Consider the following 23,467-nt stretch of genomic DNA (forward strand, 5'->3'; position numbering starts at 1 on the left):
ATCCTCGGGAAAATTTCTTTTAAATACCACGCTATCCATTACTTTGGAAAGCTTGCAACTGCTCTGGCTTTTTTTTTCTTTCAACTTTGTATGGGAACAGATAGTTTTGGTTACAACGAAGCATGCCTGCCCACCTCATCATTTATGGTACTCTCAAACCATCATCCGGTGTTGCAGGTAGTTTTGCCGGGTCTGGATTATCGATAGGGTTGGTTCATGTGATTTTCTGCCTCTTTGCCGGCGGCCCTAAATCCTTTTGTGTCTCTAATTACAGCCCCTAAACTTGCGTTCAGGAGCAGATTAACACCCAAGGGTAGAGGTTCTTCGCTGGAGGCTGAAAGGGTTAGCCAGACTTCGGGCCGAGTTAGAGATTTCAAGAAAGGGACTTTCAAATCTAGTGACAACAGCTGTGCTCGCTAGGAGCACATTTCTTGCAGCCTGCTTTGTTTTCTGGATGCCACTAAGCTGCAGTGAACTCCGCACCGCCCCTGTGTTGTGCTGGGAGCCCCTCTGCTCCTGGCTTCTTGGAGCTATCCTGCAGCAGCAGGTGGGTCTGCACGCAGCCCTGACATTGGTTGGCACCGATGTTCTTGGAAGCAGCTATGCATGGCGATGCGTCAGGATTACAGGCAGGGCTAGGGCGTCGGCAGGCTTCGTTCCTCCCCGCTTCCCTCCCAGGAGCTCTTCCTGGCCCAGAAACCATATATGTGTTTTGCTGGAGGGTGTGTGCCTTGGTGGGGGTGTCGGCAAAAACCTGTGCTTTCGAAGGGTCTGCCATCATTTGTTCGAGTCTCAGGGGAAAAGTTTCTATTTCGATCATGTTGGGGGTTACAGCCGTTTGCAAATGCTCGTTTTCTTATTAGATAGAGGAAACCCAGAGACTTATGCTGGACAGACACCCTGTCTTGGGGCTGTTTTCCATTCTTTGTTATTAAATGGAATCAGGAGAAAAAAGAAAAACATGCAGATCAGAGTTGTTTTATTTTGGGAAAAGTTGCTTCTATTCCAATTTAGGCTCATTGTATGGCTTGAGCAATTTAATCAGGTGAATTTCCAATTAAGTGAGGTTATTTCATATTCTAAGTCAAATACAAAGTGGAACAAAGTTAAGATTTTGTTTTTCATTGCAAAGCGTGTAAGTGATGTTTATAAAGTTTATCGTGCAAACATCGATGGTTTCTGATATGTTAAGACATGCAGAGAAAGGTTTTTTTTTTTTTTTACTTCTTTCATATATGGCTCATCAGCACTGTTGCTAATGCTTAGAGCTATTTATAATTAGTTTTACTAATGGGTGCACATTTGAATATCCTGAGTTTCTTTGCCAGAAAATCCATTCTCTTGAAATGTAGCCAGTAGGTTGGGCTGGCACCCTTCTGAAACATTCAGTTGAACTTGCTCAGGCATTAGTCCCTCGAGGAGCTGTACTGTGAACACAGGTGGGTGAGATAGTCTTTTTTCCCCTTTTTTCTTACATGAATAGATTTATTGACCTGAAGATTTTAAAAGTTAGTAGAAAAACCAAATCGTTTTGGTCTGCTCCAGTTCTGCCTGCGTCCATTATGTGACATTAAAAAAATATATGTATCTTTTTAATGTTTATTTGAGACGGTGAGAGGGGGAGACACAGAATCCCAAGCAAGCTCTGTGCTGTCAGCACGGGGACCAAGATCAAGAGTCAGACGCTTTACCGACTGATCCACCCAGACGCCCCCATTATGTGACATTTGTGCACAGGCTTCTCTGCGGAAGCACCCGGGAAGAGCGCCGAAGGCTGAAAGACGAACCATGCACCCGCCCTTACTGGGGGAAGGGGAAGGACCAGGGGTGCCCCGGGCCCGTGGAGAGGCGCCCTGCCTCTTTCATCCTGTGGGAATGCTGCCTCTCAGCCTGGCGTTTGTTCCAAATGCAGCTTTGATGTCCTGTATCAGTCTCAGCTCTTTAGGCCGTTTGGGAATTTTTATCTTAATTCTTCTCATGTATAAAGGCAGGAACTCTGTGGCTCGCATCCCATAGGACTATATGGATTGAATCCAGCATGACATCACCGTCCACAGCAGTATGTTGTCTGACCACTGCAGGGGAAGGGAGCCCTTTGCCGTTTCTCGAGTGCTCGGCCCTGTGTCACACTTCATACATTCGTGTAACATGTTAGAAGCACTCCGTGCAATCATACCATTGGGTCCTGCCGTCCAGGAGCTGCCTGCTGAGGGTGCTCTCATAGGCCTGGATTGGGAAAGCTGTGACAGGTGGTGAGCCAACAGATGTGAGGAGGCCGGGAAGCAGACTGCAGCAGAGTCTTACCTGAGGCTGGGCCACTGACCTGCCCTTGGAAGGCTGAGCCAGGTTTGAGCCGCAAATCTGGTCCTACATCGACAATACCAGGGAAGGGCAGAGGGGGTGCAGGCAAACGGACTGCAGGGGGACAGGTGACTAGGTGGCTGGGGGCAGAACGGTGCTGGCCCTGAGCTTGCCTCTGAGCTGCCGGGAGGGCTAGTGCAAGGCCACCAGCCTGCCCACATGTGTCTCCAGCTGATGCCCACGCTGCTGGCCCTGGGGCACCCTCCAGACCACAGCTTGGCTAGATGCCTGAGAATGTGGGAGCTTGGGCTCCTGTGGCAGCTGCGAGCAGTTGAAGGTTCCAGAGTGAGAGCAAGAGCTGTCTAGAGCAGCGTGGCTAGGAGACTGATCTGGCAGGAGGTAGACAGACCAGCAGAGGGAGAGGCTGGTCAGGACGTAGTCATCCACAGGCTTGGCTGGGTCAGAACAAGGTTCATTTTGTGTTTATAGAGTGCTGGTTTTTATGTGTTTCCTTTTGAAGGACTAAAAAGGGTGCTTGCAGTCACCCTCTCCAGTGCACGCTCCCCCCTCCCCCACCACCTTCCACCTCCCCTGCTGGCCTGTACCCCCTCCTTTCCTTGAATTCTAAAGTCTTCACACAGGGCTGTTCCCCTCACCCACGGGTCACCGAGGCACCTTTGCAGTCCTGCCCAGACCACCCCTTCTCTGAAATCCAGGCCTCTTCCCCCCCCTCTCGGGCCCCCCGATTCTTTTCTCTAAGATGCCCCCAATGGATCACTATTGATTTCCTCCCACCAAGGAGCCTTCCCCAACCCCAGGGTTGCCTAAAAGCCCCAGATCCCATCATAACCTCCGGCACAATGGACACCCAAAACCAAGGCACCTGGCCTCCCCCTCTGGCCTCCCCGGCCTCCCAGCCAGCAGGCCCAGTACAGTCAGGCTGACGCAGCTTGTGGTGACCAAGCACAGACTGTTTGTTTTGTGAGGTGGTGCCTGATGGCTTCATTCATCCTGTTGGCTTCATAGCATTTCTCAAGGCTATGAAAATAACCCAGCACTCACGAAATTTTTTTTTAGGCAAGGAAGGGATTCTGTTCTTTATGAGAATGACAAACATTTCACTGAAGCATTTATTTTAATAATTCCTTTTTTAAGAGAGAGAGTGCACACGAGCAGGGGAGGGGGGCAGAGAGAAAGGGGGACACAGAATCTAAAGCAGGCTCCAGGCTCTGAGCTGTCATCATGGAGCCCGATGCAGGGCTCGAACTTACGAACCATGAGATCCATGACCTGGGCCGAAGCCAGACGCTTAACCGACTGAGCCACACAGGCGCCCCTGGATTCATTCTTAATTTTAAATGATATGCTAGCATTTTTCATATTTGTGGTGTAAACCCTGTCCTTCCAAAAATCCCCCAAAGACTACCTCACTTATAAAATTATTTCTAAAAATTGAAGTAAGTTTTTATTAATCTTGGTATGTAATTTGTGGGAAAGGCTTCAGGGGAACAACCCTCATTAGGATGAATAATTTCATCTGTAGGAGCAGAAAATGTTCGTAGCCAGTACTATGGCTTTTCTGTATTTATATGAAAGGAATAGTAAGCACTGATGAGAGGTGCCATTTGGGAAGAGTGACAGTGGCATGAGAGAATACTCCCAAAACCAGGCGGGCCGCAGAGTGAAATGGAGACACGGAATCTGCAGGCTTCTCCAAATTGTCTAGAGACAGAGAGGAGGTCGTGCAGAGGGCTGTCTTTAGATCATGGCTTGTTTTCCTTGTGCGTCTTTTTGGCCTTTTAATTTTTAAATATTCCATATTTTCTACAATAAGCATGTGTTTTAAGGATTCCAAACATCAACAGCCATTTGAACAAACAGGATTCCTTTCCTATATACACTGGGCTGAACCTGGCCTGGTGTGAGCATGGACAAAGCCCCACTTCTGGGATTGCGTGGGAATCCGTGATTCTGGGATTGCGCAGCCCCCCAGGCTCAACGTGGGGCGTTGCTGGTCCGTCTGTCACATCCCTGCCCACAGCACCTGCTCAGAAGCAGGACCTTCAGCATCTCTGGGTTGGGCTGCACAGGCCTTTGTGGCTCTAGCGCGCCCATTCGCCCCTCATGGCTGTTTGCGAGGCCAGAAATCACCCTCTGTGTTTCTCCCTCCCAGAATGGGCTTCCTTACCGGTCTCTCCAGTTGGCTTACATCTGACTGCGGCCAAGGAGGGAGCATTCTTCCGGTAGCGTCCCTATTCATTCCCGTTCGATATTTGTCTTGGGGCTGTCTCGACCGTAGCAGACATCCCACAGGAAGGAGTGATTCGGGACTGGTTTGCTGTGTGCCATTTTGCATTTACTCCTTTCTTTGTTTTTATTTTATTTATTATTTTTTTTCCAGAGGGAATGCTTTTTTTTTTTTTTAATCTTTGTAATATAATTTACTGTCAAATTGTGTAACATACGGTGTGTAAAGCGTGCTCTTGGTTTTTGGGGTAGATTCATCGCTTACATACAACACCCAGTGCTCATCCCAACAAGCGCCCTCCTCAATGCCCATCACCCATTTTCCGCTCTCCCCCCCTCCATCAACCCTCAGTTTGTTCTCTTCATTTAAGAGTCTCTTATGGTTTGCCTCCCTCCCTCTCTGTAACTATTTTTTTCCTTCTCTTCCCCCATGCTCTTCTGTTAAGTTTCTCAAGATCCACATATGAGCAAAAACATACGGTATCTGTCATTTTCTGACTCATTTATTTCACTCAGCATAATACCCTCCAGTTCCTTCCACATTGCTGCAAATGGCTGCATTGCATTTTCTCATTGCCAAGTAGTATTCCATTGTATATATAAACCACATCTTCTTTATCCATTCATCAGTTGATGGACATTTAGGCTCTTGCCATAATTTGGCTATTGTTGAGAGCGCTGCTATAAACATGGGGGTACATGTGCCCCCGTGAATCAGCACTCCTGTATCCTTTGGATAAATTCCTAGTAGTGCTATTGATGGGTCATAGAGTAGTTCTATTTTTAATATTTTGAGGAGCCTCCACACTGTTTTCCAGAGCGGCTGCACCAGTTTGCATTCCCACCAACAGTGCAAGAGGGTTCCCGTTTCTCCACATCCTCTCCAGCATCTATATAGTCTCCTGATTTGTTCATTTTAGCCACCCTGACCAGTGTGAGGTGGTATATCAGTGTGGCTTTGATCTGTATTTCCCTGATGGTGAGTGACGTTGAGCATCTTTTCATGTGTCAGTTGGCCATCTGGAGGTCTTCTTTGGAGAAGTGTCTGTTCATGTCTTCCACCCATTTCTTCAGTGGATTATTTGTTTTTCAGGTTCTGAGTTTGATAGGTTCTGTATAGATTTTGGGTACTAGCCCTTTATCCGATATGTCCTTTGCAGATATCTTCTCCCATTCTGTCAGTTGCCTTTTTGTTTTGTTGATTGTTTCCTTCACTGTGCAGACGCTTTTTATCTTGATGAGGTCCCAATAGTTCATTTTTGCTTTTAATTCCTTGTCTTTGGTGATGTGTTGAGCAAGAAATTGCTGGGGCTGAGGTCAAAGAGGTAGTTGCCTGCTTCCTCTTCTAGGGTTTTGATGGCTTCCTGTCTCATGTTTAGGTCTTTCATCCATGTTGAGTTTACTTTGTGTATGGTGTAAGAAATGGTCTAGTTTCATTCTTCTGCATGTTGCTGTCCAGTTCTCCCAGCACCATTTGCTAAAGAGACTGTCTTTTTTCCATTGGATACTCTTCCTGCTTTGTCAAAGATTAATTGGCCATACATTTGTGGGTCCAATTCTGGGTTCTCTATTCTATTCCATTGGTCTATGTGTCTGTTTTGTGCCGATACCATACCGTCTTGATGATTACAGCTTTGTAATAGAGGCTAAAGTCTGGGATTATGATGCTTCCTGCTTTGGTTTTCTTTTTCAATATTACTTTGGCTATTCGGGGCTTTTGTGGTTCCATACAAATTTTAGGATTGCTTGTTCTAGCTTTGAGAAGAATGTCGGTACAATTTTGGTTGAGATTTCATTGTATTTTATTATTACTTTAAAAAAAATTTAATGTTTATTTTTGAGACAGAGAGACAGAGCATGAGCAGGGGAGGGGCAGAGAGAGAGGGAGACACAGAATCTGAAGCAGGCTCCAGGCTCCGAGCTGTCAGCACGGATCCCGATGCGGGGCGCGAACTCACAAACGGTGAGATCATGACTTGAACTGAAGTCAGACGCTTAACCGAGTGAACCACCCAGGCACCTCTGTATTTTATTATTTAAAAAAATTTTTTTTTAAGTTTATTTATTTACTTTGTGTGTGAGAGAGACAGAGGGAGCAGGGGAGGGGCAGAGAGAGAGGGAGAGAGAGAAAATCCCAAGCAGGCTCTGCACCGTCAGCACAGAGCCCAATGTGGGGCTTGAACTCACGAGCCATGAGAGATCATGACCTGAGCGGAAGACAAGAGTCGCATGCTTAACCACCTGAGCCACCCCGGCACCCCGCATTTACTCACTTCTAATGCTCATGGCTCTGCGGGTGGCCAGGGTGGATACCACTAAGAACCAAGTATGGCATAGTGGTTTCACCCAGGCCCTCAAACTAGGGACTTGTGCTCTCCTGCCCTGGCACATCCTGTGGCCTGTGCACTCCTCAGGGCCCCCACATTTCTGGCGGCTGAATGGCTTAAAGCCACCTGAGTGTGTATCTCGTGCGAGAAGAAAGACCACGATCTTGTGAAAATGAAGACCTTAAATCTGTTCTTGTTTCTGTTCATCTGGGTCTGACCGAAACGCAGCCAGAGGGACAGTGGCTGTGTGAGACCACCAGGTGGCGCCAGAGAGCTCTTTCCCCACAGCCTGCCGGACCAGCATCCTCACAGCATTGTGATTGAACACTTTTGGATCCAGAACGTCGTCCTCTCTTATCGGCATGAATCCAGCCATTTTAGGTAGTCAGAGGGGCTGAGAAACAGAAGGTAGCTGGAACCTTCCCAAATACATTCATTATGCACTAGGAAATTCAAAGGACCTGATGAAAAGCCCATTGTGTTTTAGGAAAACGTCACTATCCCCAATAGCCAGAATATCCTTATGTGTAGCTTATAGGTACAACCTTTCACTGGGTGATTTGTTTTTTTAAAAGCTCTTAATTTCTACTGTGGTTGTCAACTATGTCTTCTTGAAATAGACATGCATCTATATGTGTTATCTTTTTATTTTATTTTTTAACGTTTGGCTGTTTTTGAGAGAGCGAGAGACAGAACATGAGCAGGGGAGGGGCAGAGAGAGAGAGAGAGAGAGAGAGAGAGAGAGGGAGAGAGGGAGACACAGAATCTGAAGCAGGCTCCCAGGCTCCAAGCTGTCAGCACAGAGCCCGATGCGAGGCTGGAACTCCTGAACTGCGAGACCATGACCTGACCTGAGGTTAGATGCTTAACAGACCGAGCCACCCAGGCATACCTGTATTGTCTTTTTATTTTTATTTTTATTTTTTTAATGTTTCTTTATTTTTGAGACAGAGAGAGACAGAGCATGAACGAGGGAGGGTCAGAGAGAGAGGGAGACACAGAATCCAAAGCAGGCTCCCAGGCTCCAAGCTGTCAGCTCAGAGCCCGACGCGGGGCTCGAACTCACGGACTGTGAGATCATGACCTGAACCGAAGTCGGCCGCTTAACCGACTGAGCCACCCAGGCGCCCCTGTATTGTCTTTTTAAAAAGGAGGGAGTGCGTGTACTTTTGGAGCCCTGCTGCCCCCCCTCCCCCCAAGTAAGCCAGCACATACCCCAGTCTTGCCATGTGCTGGGTTGGAAGATGTTGCCACAGATTATAAGGCATTTTCTTTTTCAGGCTTCCTTTTTTTATTTGTTTCCTTTGCCTCCTCTCTCAGTCTAGTTTATTTCCTTCATTAATTAAGTATAAAGGAAGGTGAAACACATCCTTGATGCGATAGCACAGAAAATGCCATCTGAACATGAGACTCATGTAGCCAGAACCTTCCTCACGAGGATTTGGAGAAACTCGATGAGGTACACTTTGGGATTGCAATCCCCTTACTTCTGTGGTGTGATGAAGTTGTCTGTTTTTTTTTGCTCTTGTTCATGGGGAAACTCCTGAAGTCAACACATTCCACATTTTGCCACCCATCTACTTTTCCTCCTTAAGTATGAGTTGTCAGAACGTTTTTATTTTAACGTTTATGTATTTGTTTTTGAGGGAGGCGCAGAGAGAGAGAGGGAGAGAGAGAGAATCCCAAGCAGGCTCCACACTGTCAGCGTGGCTGGAACACAGGAACCGTGAGGTCACGACCTGCACCGAAATCAAGAGTCAGACACTTAAGTGACTCGGCCACTCAGGCACCCCGTGAGTTGTCAGAAGGTTTAAGTTATACATACTTTTCAGATTTCTTTAATACTCTTTACTACTGTTTTGAGAGAGAGTGTGTGTGTTAGAACACACGAGCAGGGCAAGGGCAGAGGAGGAGAGAGAGTCCCAAGCAGGCTCCACACCCAGCCCAGAGCCCATCGTGGGGCTCAATCTCATGACGCTGGGATCATGACCTGAGCTGAAGTCAAGAATCAGACGCTCAACTGACTGAGCCACCCAAGCACCCCGGGTTTCTTTAATATGCTTTTAACATTAATACCCTTTAATGTCTTTGCCTGCCTGGAAGAATGTCTGCTCTCTGTCAAGCACCTAGAGAGGCTCAGTTTGAGCCTCTTGAGCTGCAGACTGGCCACAGTGAGCGAGTTCTGTCCCAAATTGGAGACGTGGAGACAATGGAGACTGGGAGAAGCAGATGCGTGGCTCTCCTCACACACCACCGTTGTCTTGGATGCTCTGTGAACATTTACATGGCAGCTGTAGGGATTTGCGACTGAACCTCCCTTATCGTTCCCAGGCGGTGTAGCCAAAAAAAGAATAAGCCACCGATGGGAGGGTGCGGACAGGGGCGCAGGAGCCCAGGAAGACGCTGCATACGGTGTTCACAAGTCCTGGCTGAACGGACTAGAGCCGTCGTTCTAGGGCATCATGAATTCACACGATGGGGACCCTTAGCTGACTTCACAGACACTCTGAGAGGCTCAGAGGAATGAATGCGCCCCTGCTCGTCTCAGTTAATGTCAAGATGTCTGCGTTTACTTAGTGAAGTGAGTAAATAGAAGTCATCCAGGGATGCCTGGGGGTCAATCGGTTAAGCATCTGACTCTTGATTTTGGCTCAGGTCGTGATCTCACGGTGCAGGAGTTCGAGCCCTGCAGTGGGCTTTGTGCTCACAGTGCAGAACCTGCTCAGGATTCTCTCTCTCTCTCTCTCTCTCTGCCCCTCCCCTGCTCTCTGTCTCTCTCTCAAAATAAATCAACTTTAAAAAAAAAGGAAGTGGTCTAAACTGTGTGTGACCCGGCTGAGCTGGGGACCCCCTGCACTTCTCTCTAGTGCATCTCTCCTCCTCAGGGAGGCTGACGGCTGTGTGCGTAGCTATGCTGAAACAGGAAAGACAGAAGGGTCCTTCCGGGGTCCTACTGATGGCTGAGGCGAGGACAGATTTATTTGCCTGTGTAGAGCAAAAATTGAAGAATAAGGCTTCGTTCACATTTTGGAGCTCATGACTCTCACTCTGCCTTAGGATGGGTTCTGCATTAATAAAAGTTAACAATCTTTCATATCCAGATACCGTGGAAAGCCCCGGAAGCAATGCTGTCAGTCACGCGGGAGTAGCCGTAACATATTTCCGTGTCTCACTCCCATCTTGGCACAGGGTTGTCCTTTATTTGCAATTCCTGAGTTGTCTGCGTTTTTTTTGTTTTGTTGTTTTTTTCAGGAAGAATGAGCTGAGCTGGAGGCCTCACTCCTGGCATGCCACCAAGTTTTCTGATAGCCACCCCGACACATCAGCATCTCCGTTCCCCTCTGCCAGCTCCTGTCCTTCCTGGCATGGCCGTCACCACCCCAGGTAGGCACTGTTTCCCACTGGGATGGACGATATTCGACATTCCACCAACATCCATGACTTCCCAGCCCTGCCACAAGAGCACCTTTCTTGACTTCAGCGTGATTTTCTTGCCTTGCCTTGCCTTGCCTTGCCTTGCCTTGCCTTGCCTTGCCTTGCCTTGCCTTGCCTAACAGCACCTTTCTTGACTTCAGCGTGATTTTCTTTTCTTTTCTTTCCTTTTCTTTTCTTTTCTTTTCTTTTTTTTAACATTTATCTATCTTTGAGACAGAGAGACAAAGAGTGAGCAGAGGAGGGGCAGAGAGAGAGAGAGACACAGAATCTGAAGGAGGCTCCAGACTTTGAGCAGTCAGCATAAAACCCGATTTGGGGCTTGAATTCATGAACGGCGAGATCATGACCTGAGTGAAAGTCCTATGCTTAACCAACTGAGCCACCCAGGCACCCCTCTTTTTTTTTTAATTTATTTATTTTGAGAGAGAGAGAGAGAGAGACACCGTGCCAGTGGTGGAGGAGCAGAGAGAGAGGAAGAGAGAGAGAATCCCAAGCAGGTTCTGCACTGTCAGCGCAGAGCCCCATGCAGGTCTCTAACTCACAAACGGTACAATCATGACCTGAGCCGAAATCAACAGTCAGAGGCTTTTTTTCTGATGAGGAAAAGCTGCTGACACACCATTACCAGTAGAAATGTCTAAATTCTTCACTGGGTAGGTAGGTGTCCAAGCCTTGAAAACAAAAACTAGGGGCACCTGGGTGGCCCAGTTGGTTAAGCCTCTGACTTCGGCTCAGGTCATGATCTCGTGGTTCGCAAACCCCATGTCAGGCTCTATGCTGACAGCTCAGAGCCTGGAACCTGCTTTGGATTCTGTGTCTCCCTCTCTCTCTTCCCCCGCCCCTGCCCACACTTTGTGTCTCTGTCTCTGTGTGTGTGTGTGTGTGTGTGTGTGTGTGTGTGTGTGTGTTTCTCTCTCTCAAACAAAAAATAATAATAAACATTAAAAAAAAAAAGAAAACAAAAACTAAAACACCAAGAGCAAGGATGAACAAGTGTGCTTTCTCATTTATGTTGTTTAATAAATCAGGAGCTTGGGGACTTACCTTTTTGGGCTGAATCCCTTTGGGCCAGCCAGGTCAGTGGTCCTGAGCTGAGTGGGAGGGCTGTCCATCCACCCATGTGCCTACAGCAAGCACCTTTCTTCTGAGAGTTTTACGTACACATTAGAAGGCAGAAGCAGGGCGCCTGGGTGGCTCAGTTGGTTGAGCCTCTGACTTGGGCTCAGGTCATAATCTCACGGTCCGTGAGTTCGAGCCCCTCATCAGGCTCTGTGCTGACAGCTCAGAGCCTGGAGCCTGCTTGGGATTCTGTGTCTCCCTCTCTTGCTGCCCCTCCCCCCTCACACTCTGTCTTTCTCTGTCTCTCAAAAATAAATAAACATTAAAAAAACTTAAGAAAAAGAAGACAGGATCTGCCTAAGCGTTCGGCAAGTGTATTGCAGCGAGGCTCCCAGGCCGTTCTCTTAAGCATCAACACCCTCTCCCCAGCCCCCAGGGCTCTCCTTACAGAGGAAATCAGGGCTTCACAGCCCACATGCCAGGGTGCCATCCAGCGTCAGGGGCCCAGGGGTGCTTTCCCACTGAGCGGGAGACCCAGATGCTGGGAGTTGTAGGTCAGTGGATGGAAGGGGAGTTCTGGGCTACCTGGAGTCCACATTTCAGGGTCAGAAGGGCTAACGTGTCAGGCAGGTGTGTGGCCACACCACAGGGGTGTTGGCTGGAGGAGGCATCTCCTGGCCACCTTGGGTGAGTGGCCAGCGTCCTCCCAAGTCTCATATTAAAAGGATGATGGCTCTGTCTCCCTCTCTCAAAATAAATAAATAAACTTAAAAAAAATTTTTAGAGACGGGGGAGGCGCCTGGCTGCCTCAGTGGGTTAAGCGTCCGACTTCGGCTCAGGTCACGATCTCATGCTTCAAGCCCAGCTTCGGGCTTCTCACTGACAGTGCAGAGCCTGCTTGGGATTGTCTCTGTCTCCCTCTCACCCTCTCTTCCCCCACCCCAAAATAAATAAGTAAACTTAATATTTTTTAAGCAGGGTGGCTTTGGGTGTGTGCAAGCCCATGTATGAGCGTGTATATGTATGTATATGTACAGGTGTATCTGTAAGTGTGGCGTGTGCACATGTATGTAAGTGCATGCATGCGCGTGTGTGCTTGAATGTATGTGTTTGTGTATGTGAGTGTGCGTGCGTATCTGTTATGGAAGGGCATTTGTGCCTGTGTGTGTAGAGCTAATGTAACCATCTCAAAATCAGTTTTTGATCGTTAGTAAACACCGGTCTGCTACAAACTTCTGAAGTACTCCTGTGAAGGCAATACATCTCAATGCATTGACCTGTTGAAAGTGACAGGAGATGATGGTATTTGGAGTCCAGGGTATTTTTGAAAAACCACAGATTGTCAACTGAGTAGTAAAAGTTAAGTGAAAAGTGGGCCTTTTATTTTCATTATCAAAGTGACGTAAAGTAATACGATTTCCATTACGCCCATTTGGTGGTTTGTTGATGAAAGAATCACGTTTGCTGCCCACACGCGTGTGGGAACAGTGCTGGGCACTATTTATAGCTGCCCGGACCTCAAATGTTACAGAGAAATCACCTCCAGGGCACTGAGGGGAGGGTGCAGCAGAACCGCCTCCTGTTCTGTCTGAGAAGGGCACTGCTCTGTCCTTTTAGGAAAGGGTATACAAGCCAACGGTCCCCTGCCTTCAGGACAATGTCACTGTCCCCGGTAGCTGCCGTATCCTCAGAGCTTGTAGATGGAGCCCTTGTTGTGTGTTTTCGTTGGTTCTCTTGTTCATTTGTTTGTTTTATAAATGGTCAGTGATGTGCTTTTCCAAATGTTTGTTTATTTTGAGAGAGAGAGAGAGAGAGAGCAAGTGAGCACACAAGAACAGGGGAGGGGCAGAGAGAGAGGGAGAGACAGAATCCCAGGGAGGCTCTGGGCTGTCAGCCCAGAGCCCGACTTGTGGCTTCAACTCACAAACCCTGAGACCGTGACCTGAGCCAACATCAAGAGTCGGACGCTTAACCCACTGAGCCACCTAGGCCCCTTGTGTTTTGGTTTTGGTTTTGTTTTTGTTTTTGTTTTTGTTTTTTTTGGAGAGTGGGTTGCAATTTTATTTTTTATTTATTTATTTTTTTTCAGTATATGAAGTTTATTGTCAAATTGGTTTCCATACAACACCCAGTGCTCATCCCAACCCTTGTGTTTGTTTTAAGAGTGATTTAGCCAGTTCGGTCTCCTGTGTCCTTGCCCTAATCACACAGTTTTCCCTTTCATCCTGGTTCTCCCCAAACCTAAAGTCGCCAGGGTTGTGGTAGTTTTTCTTGTTTTTTGGTGTCTTACCTTAAAGCCTGAATGTTCCAGCTTTGTTGAACTTTAATGAAACCAGTTTTTCTTTTTTTAAATGTTTATTTTTGAGAGAGAGAGAGAGAGAGAGTAGGGCAATGGGTAGAGAGCTAGGGAGACAGAGAATCCCAAGCAGGCTCCACGCTGCCAGCTCAGAGCCCCACACGGGGCTTGAAACCAGAAACTGTAAGATCATAATCTGAGCCAAAATCAAGAGTGGGATGCTCAACTGACTGAGTCACCCAGGCTCCCCACGGAAGCATTTTTAACATGCTTGGATAAGTAGTTTTACCATCGAGAGCCATTAGCCTCCTATATACACTGTCACTACCTCATAGAATAACTGATTCCTTAACAAACATATCTCCCAGCTTGTAGCAACAAACCTGATTTTGTATTTCCCTGTCTTAGGCCCCATCCTGCTTCAGAACCAGTATTTTTGGCATTCAGGTACAGCTCCAGTGAACTCTGTCAAGTTAATGAGTCCCCTGAGCACGACAGTGTTTGTTTTGCTAAGAAAGCCTGTGGCTTGGGTCCTTTATCAAATATTCCATTAACTGAGAGTTAAGAGGAGCTCTTGGTACTTTAATATTTGGGTGTGGAAAAGTAACATTATCTCTGGATTTCCCCTTTTAATTTGAAAATTATCGTTATTTGGGGCACCGGGGCGGCTCACTCGGTTAAGCATCCAACTCGTCCTGGTCTCACTGTTCGTGAGTTCGAGCCCCACATCGGGCTCTGCACTGACAGCTCAGAGCCTGTTTGGGATTCTCCCTCTCTCCCTCTCTCTCTGCCCCTCCCCTGCTCTCTCTCTCTCTCTCAAAATAAATAAATAAACCTAAAAATATTTTAAAAAGAAAAAAGAAAATTACTGTCATTTGATTGCTGCTTCGGTTTTAGTAATCCATAACAAGAATCCTTTTATACGCTAAACCCTGGGGTTCACAGTCTTGTTCTTTGAGGGGGCAGGTAGGAAATATTTTAGGCTTCATGGGTCTCTGTCAGTTGCAGGTACCCAGCTCTGCCATTGTCGCTCAGAAGCATTCACAAACAGTGTGTAAACAAATGGCCATAATTGTGTTCCAATCACAGCTTATCTGTGAGTGCTGCGATTTGAATTTCCTGTCATTTTCACGGGTCACAGAATAATCTTTTTTTAAAAATGTCTTTAATGTTAATTTATTTTGAGAGAAAGAGAGAGAAAGAGAGAGACAGAATGCGAGCAGAGAAGGGACAGAGAGAGAGGGAGACATAGAATCCAAAGCAGGCTCCATCCAGGCTCTGAGCTGTCAGCACAGAGCCCGACGCACAGCTCAAACTCACGAGCCATGAGCTCATGACCCGAGCCAAAGTTGAACGCTTAACCCACTGAGCCACCCAGGCGCCCCGGCATCTGGACGTTTCTGTGTGGGGCCAGCTGTGTTCTTGGTCCTGCTCTCCTCATTTGTCCCCTTTACTGTTGCTCGCTTCAAAAGCAAACTCTTCTCTCTGGTTCTTTCCTCCTAGTTCTTCCTCCCATGACCTGTCTGGCACGTGGGAGCACACGAATCTGCAGCGTACCTCTGACCACTTTAGTTCCCTGGGGAGCGTCGACAGCCTGGACCACCCCTCCCAGCCCTACCCCTCCGGACGCCTCTCCGCCGCCAGGTCCAATGGCAGCATCGACCACCTGGGCGGCCCGAGCAAGCGGGACTCAGCTTACGGCTCATTCTCCACCAGCTCCAGCACGCCCGACCACACCTTGCCCAAGGCTGATGCGTCCTCTGCGGAGAACATCCTCTACAACGTGGGCCTGGGGGAGGCCTCCAGGCCAGGCGGCCGGCAAGGCCAGGCTGTCAGTGACCCCCAGGGCCTGGAGGACAGGCTCGGGTACTTCCCACCCCGGGTCCCCCGTGACGGCAGCAGAAGCCCCAGGCCAGAGGACAGTCCTGAGACCAAGCTGGCCACCCCTGGAAAATCAAATTTGGGACCGGTTTGGTATGTCCCCGATAAGAGAAAAGCACCTTCCTCCCCTCCTCCACCGCCTCCCCCTCTCCGCAGTGACAGCTTCGCTGCCACCAAGAGCCACGAGAAGGCCCAGGGCCCTCCACTCTCAGACACCGCCAGTGTGCAGCACTTTCCAGGCCCACCCTGGGCCCAGCCCCGCAGTGACTGGAGACCAGAGCCCGCCAGTCAGCAGTGGAGGCCGGCACGGCCCGGCAATGGGAAGAGAGTCGGGAGCTCGGGCCCTGCACCCCACATCCCCCTGGACGGTGGGGTGCCGACCCCTGACCACAGGCCGGGCGGCTTCCCAGGGGCCCCCGGCCGGCTTCAGGCCTCCCTGTCCAGCACGGACGTGCGTTTCCCTCAGGCCTCCTGTGGCTGCCAGCACCCGCGCCAGTACAGTGATGAGAGTCCGTTCTGTCACGACGGCCCCAGGGCCGCCTCGTCGCTGAGGGAGCAGCACTGTGTGGCCGTCCCTGGCGGCCGCCAGGAGCCTTCTGCCCACCGTGTCCAGGACGACGGCCCCACTCGGCTCAGGTGGCCCGGTGCCACTGAGCAGAAGGGCAACAGCGGTGGGCAGAGCCGCTACTACTGTGTGACCAGCAGACAGTGCCCGCAGGCAAGCGCCCAGGCGGGACAGCCCCATGAGGAATATTGGCAGTCTGACAGGGCCGCAGAAGCCCACGAACTCCCCAGTGAGCACCCGATGGGCCACGGGCCCTGGGGTCACATCCAGCACGAGGAGGAGGCCCCGGACACCCGTGAGAGCGACCAGGCAGCCAAGGGCCACCCCGTGGGAAGCGAGGAGCCACAGACAGCCGCCCACGGGACAGGAGCCGCGGGGAAGGAAGCCGCCGACGGCTTCCTGTGGGCCGCGGGAGAAGGCGGCAAGATCTCCCCTCGGAAGACGCCTATGCTGCACTCGCTGGCCCGGGAGGGGGCGCGCCCGCCCGACGACGGCCCGGGAGCTGGTGCCGAAAGGCCGCCCCCGTTCGATGGCCAGGTGGGCAGAGCCACCCGGAGAAGCGACCGCTTCGCCACCACCCTGAGGAACGAGGTCCAGATGCGCCGAGCCAACCTGCAGAAGAGCAGAAGCACGGTGGCGCTGGCTGGGGTCGACGAGGCAGCTCGGGAGGCCGGCGGCTGGCAGGTGGAGCCGGGAGGCGTCCCCGGCGCCTCCCCAGAAGGTTCCTTCCGGGGCACCTATAAAGACCACCTGAAGGAGGCCCAAGCCCGGGTCCTGAGGGCCACGTCCTTTAAGCGCCGTGACTTGGAGCCCAGCCTGGCCGATCGTCCTGCGGGGTCAGCAGAGCCGCAGACTGAGGAGCACAGCACACACCTGGATGCCGCCCCCCACTTCTGGGAGGGGGGCCTGCCCAAGCCGTCCCCGTCTGGAGGGGGCCTGCCGCACGTTCCCCGCATTGGGGGCCGGAAACGGTTCACGGTGCAACAGAAGCTGAAATCGTACTCCGAACCCGAGAAAATGAACGAGGTGGGGCTCGCAGGGCCCGATCGCCCCCACCGGCACCCCGGTGCGTCCGAGGACACCATGGGCACATTCGCCGACAGGTGCAAGTTTTTTGAGGAAAGCAGCAGACCCATTCACCAGAGACCTGGGCAGAGGCAAGCGCTCTGTGGATTCCTGAAGGAGAAGCTGGAGAGGCCGCGGACAGCGGGCCACGGGTACGAGGGTGCAGAGCCTTGGTTCCAGAACAGGGCCCACACGACCTCCCTTGGAGAGAACCCCAGCAGTCATGGAAAAACGGTGAACATGGGAAAACCAGAACCGCCTCAGAGACTTGGAACCTTTGCTGAGTATCAAGCCTCTTGGAGGGAACAGAGAAACGCTCTAGAAGCCAGGAGTTCTGGGCGGTATCACTCAGCGGATGACATCTTGGACGCAGGTCTGGATCAACACGAGAGGCCACAGTACGTTCATGGAAGGTCCCGTTCCTCACCATCCACAGACCCCTACAAACAGGTAAGGTTTGTGCCCCAACCAAGGAAGAGCTGCCCCGGGCTGCTGTCTTAAGGCACATATAGGATGCCCTGAAAATACGATGGCCCAATGTCAGTGTCGCTTGTGTCCCGCCGTTTGGGCATCGTTTGTGTGCACCGGCTCTTCTCGTGTCAACTTGTGTGAAAGGTACCTGGGGACTAAACAGGTACATCCATGACAATTTAACTCCGTATCCGTGTGCCTGTCTTGAATCCCCGGCCTCCCCATCGTCACTTGCTTCCGCTGTCTTTCCTCATAATTAGCTTGCCCCAACCTTAACACCACGTAAAGAATTTGGGGGGAACCCTAGAAAATGGTCAGTTCTCCTCTGAAATGAAAAGGGGTGAAGACAGTGTATGATACACGATAGCAACTCTTCAAATGCTGAGGCCTTTAAAATTTTTAATATTTGTTCCTTGTAGTATTTTTTTTCAAATATGTTTAGATTCCTCCAGAACAAATGTAATTAAACATGCAATGCATTAAACTATTGCACTTTTTATAAGGTGAGAATTCTTTTTATTTTTTTTTATTAAAAAGAATTTTTTTAAGTTTATTTTGAGAGAGAGAGCGAGTGAGTGAGCAGGGGAGGGGCGGGGGGAGAATCCCAAGCAGACTCCATGCTGTCAGCACAGAGCCCAACGCGGGGCACGACTCACAAACTGTGAGATCGCGACCCGAGCCGAAACCAAGAGTCAGACGCTTTAACTGACTGAGCCACCCAGGCGCTTATATAAGGTGAGAGTCCTAATGCTAAAAGTTGACTTTAAGCTTTCTAGAAAACTTAAAACATTCCAGTGTCATCTCGCCTCTTTCTCTCTCTCTCTCGAAATATAAATAAACATTAAAAAAAACTTTTTTTTAAAAGAACCAGTAGTAGGTTCAATACACAATATTCAGGGGGTGCCTAGTTGCCTTAGTTGGTTGAGCGCCTTTTTTTTTTTTAATGTTTATTCATTTTTGAGAGACAGAGTGCAAGCGGGGGAGGGGAGAGAGAGAGAGAGACACAGAATCTGAAGCTGGCTCCAGGCTCCGAGCTGTCAGCACAGTCTGACACGGGGCTCGAACTCAAGGACGGTGAGACCATGACCTGAGGCAATGTCAGACGCTTAACCGACTGAGCCACCCAGGTGCCCCAAGCGTCTGTCTCTTGATTTCGGCTCAGGTCACCATCTCACGGTCCATGGGTTCAAGCCCTGTGTCAGGCTGTGTGCTGTCCGTGCAGAGCCTGCTTCGGATCCTGTCTCCCTCTCTCTCAGCCCCTCCCCAGCTCGCTCTCTCTCTCTCTCTCTCTCTCTCAAAAATAAATAAACACTAAAAAACAACAGTTTGGAGAGCGGAGCTTGTGAGCCCTGTGGCTGAGTGTCATTACAAGGCGGCAGGCTGCGTCCTCGCCTCCGCGGCACAGGCTTGCGGGGCAAACCCACAATGAGGGGGTTCGTAATAATAGATGTCTTGAGGAAGGCAGCTTGATGATTCGGAGTTTCACTGTGCTGCTCTTGGCAGGAAGCTGCCATCGAACCACAACAGCAAGTGGGGGACGCTGGTGAGCACAGGCAACTTTCTGCCACCGTCCGGGCCGAGGAGGGACGCCCTAATCCGAGGTGGGTGAATTCTGGGTTTGGGGTTGCTAAGAAGACATCTTGGAGGTGGCCTTCTCGATGGTGGGTGAATGCTTGGTTCACGTGATTGGGCCTCTGGTGGTTTTTTTGCCAAAGCCAGCATGGCTGCTAACTGGATGCAGTTTCCAGCACCTCAGCGTCCCCGCTGCAGACGTGGTGCCGTTTGAGCAGAGCCTGTAGCCTTGCGCCGCCTCCAGCAGAAGCGTCTCAAGGGCGAAGATGTCTTCTGATGCCATCGTGGCTTCTTTTTTTTTTTTTTTTTTTTTTTTTTTTTTTTGGTTCTTAAAATGGCTGCTGTGTTTTCTGTACAGTACGGTTCTTTATGTTCACAGAATGAGAAATCCAGTGTAATGTGCTTGAATGAAATGCTTTATCCAGAATGCTCGTTGAAAGGATGCTTTAATGATCTAGTACACAGCTGGGCTGCCGGGGCGTGGTCTCCAAATTGGAGTTGCCTGGGAAGATTGTCAGAAAGGAATGGAGCCAGCCTTTCTAAATTGGGCTTATTTCGAGCTCGAAAATAGAAATCAAGTCCGTCGGCTCCTCAAGAGGATCTGAAAGACTGGTGGATGGTAGCAGTGTTATTAGCACGTTGTGTGCCATAGTTCTCAAATGTGGCCAGTGTAGCTGTTTAACTGTAGTGAGGATAGAATTTAGACTGATTAAGTAAATGAATCAATAGTGTCATCTCGCCCTTGATATGCACGAGGAGGGAGGGAGATGGAAGCATAGAATACTGTAGGACCTGTGGTATCAGCTTATTTTAAGAGGGCTGATAGGGGTGCCTGGGTGGCTCAGTCGGTTGAGCGTCCACCTTTAGCTCAGGTCAGGATCTCACGGTTCGTGAGTTCAACCCCCACATCAGGCTTGCTGCTGTCAGCTCAGAGCTCGCTTCAGATCCTCTGCCCCTCTCTCTCTGCCCCTCCCCCATGCACACTCTCTCAAAAATAAAACATTTTTTAAAAAAGAGGGTTGATAGAACAGTGGAAATAAAACTACACAATTGGGTCACTGAATACAGATCTTTCTACTGCTTTGAGAATATCTGGTGATTGGTGTGATATTCAAATTTAAACACTTAACCTCAAAATTCAGGGTTCTGTTGCAGAAATAACCAATTTAAATGTTTGCTTTTGAGAGCCTTCTATACTGGGGTTTTATTTCATTTGGCTTTAAACTCGAGTGCTGTTAGCCTCACAGGAGAGTATCCAATCTTTACGTGGCTCTGAGGGGACACGAGTGGTATTTTGTGTAGGAAGTCTGTGTAATTATCTGCATGGCTAAAACCAAGAATCCCTGGGTAAGAAGGAATGGCCGCTGAATAATACACCTACGGAATGGAGCAGTTTTTGAGAAACACAATCACAGCTTTATTACTATACATTCTGGGTAAGTCACATGCCCAGCACCAGCTGTACTCTTTCTTCCAAGCCCACTTCTAGGCTGTGTTGCAGTTGTGAGAGCGCTCGGTGCACCCTGCGTGTGCGAGCTCTGGTTTCACCCCTGTGCTCCTGCCATGTATGTATTTCACTGATCCTGCAGAGGGTTTGTGTGGTGGTTAGAGTTAGCGTCCCTGTGGTGAACAGAGTCCTAATGAATAGCTCTAATGTACAGTGTGTGTGTGTGTGTGTGTGTGTGTGTTTGTGTGTGGGGTAAATGGCACTATCAATAGTGAAAGGGTCAAGAGGAACAGGGGGAGGGACCATATGCTTCATTTATCATGGCTGTGTCTTCTAGCGGACTGTGTAAACACCCTGAAGAAATTAGTTCCAGAAGCTTTCTGCTTTTGAGCTACAGACCCAGCAATTTTCAGAATTGTGTGCACTTTCAAAGAGTGGCAGGACTCAATGAAATTCTAGAATAGGAGCATTGAAAAGCCATTCCCAGTTTTTTTCAGAGAATGTTTGTTTTTCGAAGTATCAGTAAGAAATAATGTACTTAAAACATTAAATCTGGGAATAAAAAATGAAAACTCAGGTTAAGGACTGTCTTTTGCTCACCAAAAATAAAATCCTATAATACAAAGATTTTAAGATACCTAATGTTTTGCATAAATTTTTTAAATGTTTTATTTATTTTTGAGAGACTGAGAAACAGCACGAGTGGGGAAAGGGCAGAGGGAGAGAGGGAGACACAGAATCCGAAGCAGGGTCCAGGCTCTGAGCTGTCAGCACAGAGCCCAACGTGGGGCTCGGGTTCACAAACTGTGGCATCATGACCTGAACCGAAGTCAGACACTCAACCAACTGAGCCACCAGGTGCCCTGCATGAATTTAAAACAATATAAGTGTGTCTATAAAAAATATGAATTACTGGGGTGCCTGGCTGGCTCAGTCAGTACAGCATGGTACTTTTGATCTCGGGGTTGTGAGTTTGAGCCCCACACTGGGCGTAGAGATTGCTTAGAAATAAAATCTTAAAAAAAAATTACTGATCTGATAATGGGGCAGGATAATGAATGGTTTTCATTGCATTCTGTTGAGACAAGAGTAGGGCATCAAGATAAGAGTTACTTGTTTACACAAACCACACAGAGAACATTTTTGTGAGGGTCAAGGTTCTGTTCTATATAAAGATAAATAGGACAAAGGTTCTGCTCCCGAAGGACCTCACAGTGTAGGAGGGAAGTACAGACACCCATACTTAACCACTGAAGAGGTGACACATAAAGTATAATTTTGGTGAAAAGTTACGTGGTGCTTCCGAATCTTGGAGGAAAGAGGATGGGGTGACTTCTGGATGAGTCCTGGGGAAGACGGGGGGTTTGATCTGAAATCAGCCCACTCCCATGAGAGCAAATCGAATCGCGTGCACTTAGTACCAGCTTTCCCTGTGGTGGGCAGCGTCCCCTGCCCACACCCGACCCTCCGTCTCCTGGCTTCTGTTCTCTGAGGCTTTGTACCAGCTCTCCAAGCCCCGTCATTCTGGCCAGCACAAGTCTGCTTCCTGCAAAGCTGCTCCCCCGCTGACTTGGGGTCCCTCGTAAGTCGGATGCAGTAGCTTATTCCGGCTATCGTAACAAAATACCAGAGACTGGGTAGCATCCACAAAAAAAAAAAAAAAAATTTGTCTTCTCACTCTTCTGGAGGCCAGAAGTCCAAGTTCGAGATGTCAGCCTCATTTCCCCCAAGGCTTTTTTCATGACTTGCAGACAGCCACCTCCTCCCCGCGTCCTCACGTGGTCTTCCCTCTGCGTGTCTGTGTCGTGATCTCTTGTAAGGCACCAGGCTGGATCAGGGTCCCCTCTGATGACTTCATTTTACCTTACTTACCTCTTCAATAACCCTCCATCCAAATAGTCACATTCTGAGGTCCTGGGGGTGAGGACGCAAGCATATAAATTTTAGGGGGATACAGTGAGTCCGTAACACTGGGAGGAATGTCGTTTCTGCCTTATACCTTAAACCAGTGCTGTCTGCTGCATCGGCCTTCTCAGGAAGTGTCACCCCATCATTGAGCGGCTGAGGCCACACCTGATAGGGGAGCATTTAAAATTTTTTAAATTTTTATTTATTTACTTGCTTATTTCTTTCTTTATTTTGAAGTGGGGGAGAGCAAGACCAGGGGAGGGGCAGAGACAGAAAAAAGAGAGAGAGAATCCCAAGCAGGCTCCGAGCCATCAGTGCTGAGCCTGATGTGGAGCTCAAACTCACGATCCATGAGATCATGACCAGGGCTGAAATCAAAAGTCCGGTGTTCGACGGACTGAGCCACTCGGGTGCCCCGTTACGGGAGCATTTAAAATAAAAGGAAGAGGGAGGCTGCCATCCTTGAGTGTGGCTGGTGAAGAGAGGGGAATTTGGCAGAACCTCCCTGGAGGGCTTTTTGGTGGCCCGTAACCACTGCAGGCACCTTCTGGTTCACTGATCCCACTTTGAAGAGTCGCCCTTCCAAGTGAACGGCAGCACAGAGGCATTCCCCGCTGAGGTGCTGACTGATGCTCACTTGGTGGGTGTGTTTGCACCCCACCTTTCCCAGTTCTCATGGAGTCACCCCCTTGCTGCCTGCTGGTCTCCTTGCCTGGATGGCTGGTAGTGCCTTTGAACGGGGTGGAGGTCAAAATCCTGTTTTTGCCCCTCGGTACCCTCCTTGCCGGGGCTCGGACCTGAGCCACAGCTCCCCTGGTCACCTTGCTGCCCAAGCCAAGGCCCACCTTCCTCAGGCAACACAATGCTCTCTGGGATCACATTCCCGTCTTCGT

The 23,467-nt window shown here is 49.4% G+C and overlaps 1 protein-coding gene across 6 annotated transcripts in view; it reads left to right on the forward strand.

Moving 5' to 3' along the window:
• SHROOM2 (shroom family member 2) overlaps nucleotides 1-23,467 on the forward strand; it is a 158,391-nt gene that overhangs the window by 82,530 nt on the left and 52,394 nt on the right. For 5 of the 6 annotated variants that reach the window (XM_053202050.1, XM_053202048.1, XM_053202046.1 and 2 more), the window contains 3 exons: nucleotides 10,128-10,259; nucleotides 15,169-17,626; nucleotides 19,151-19,248. In XM_053202050.1, the coding sequence (XP_053058025.1) occupies nucleotides 10,128-10,259; nucleotides 15,169-17,626; nucleotides 19,151-19,248 (2,688 nt within the window). The remainder of the gene's footprint in view (nucleotides 1-10,127; nucleotides 10,260-15,168; nucleotides 17,627-19,150; nucleotides 19,249-23,467) is intronic. The other variant, XM_053202049.1, reaches the window with a different exon arrangement.

This window comes from Acinonyx jubatus, chromosome X (assembly GCF_027475565.1).
Source record: "Acinonyx jubatus isolate Ajub_Pintada_27869175 chromosome X, VMU_Ajub_asm_v1.0, whole genome shotgun sequence".
In the NCBI taxonomy this organism is placed as follows: Eukaryota; Metazoa; Chordata; class Mammalia; order Carnivora; family Felidae; genus Acinonyx; species Acinonyx jubatus.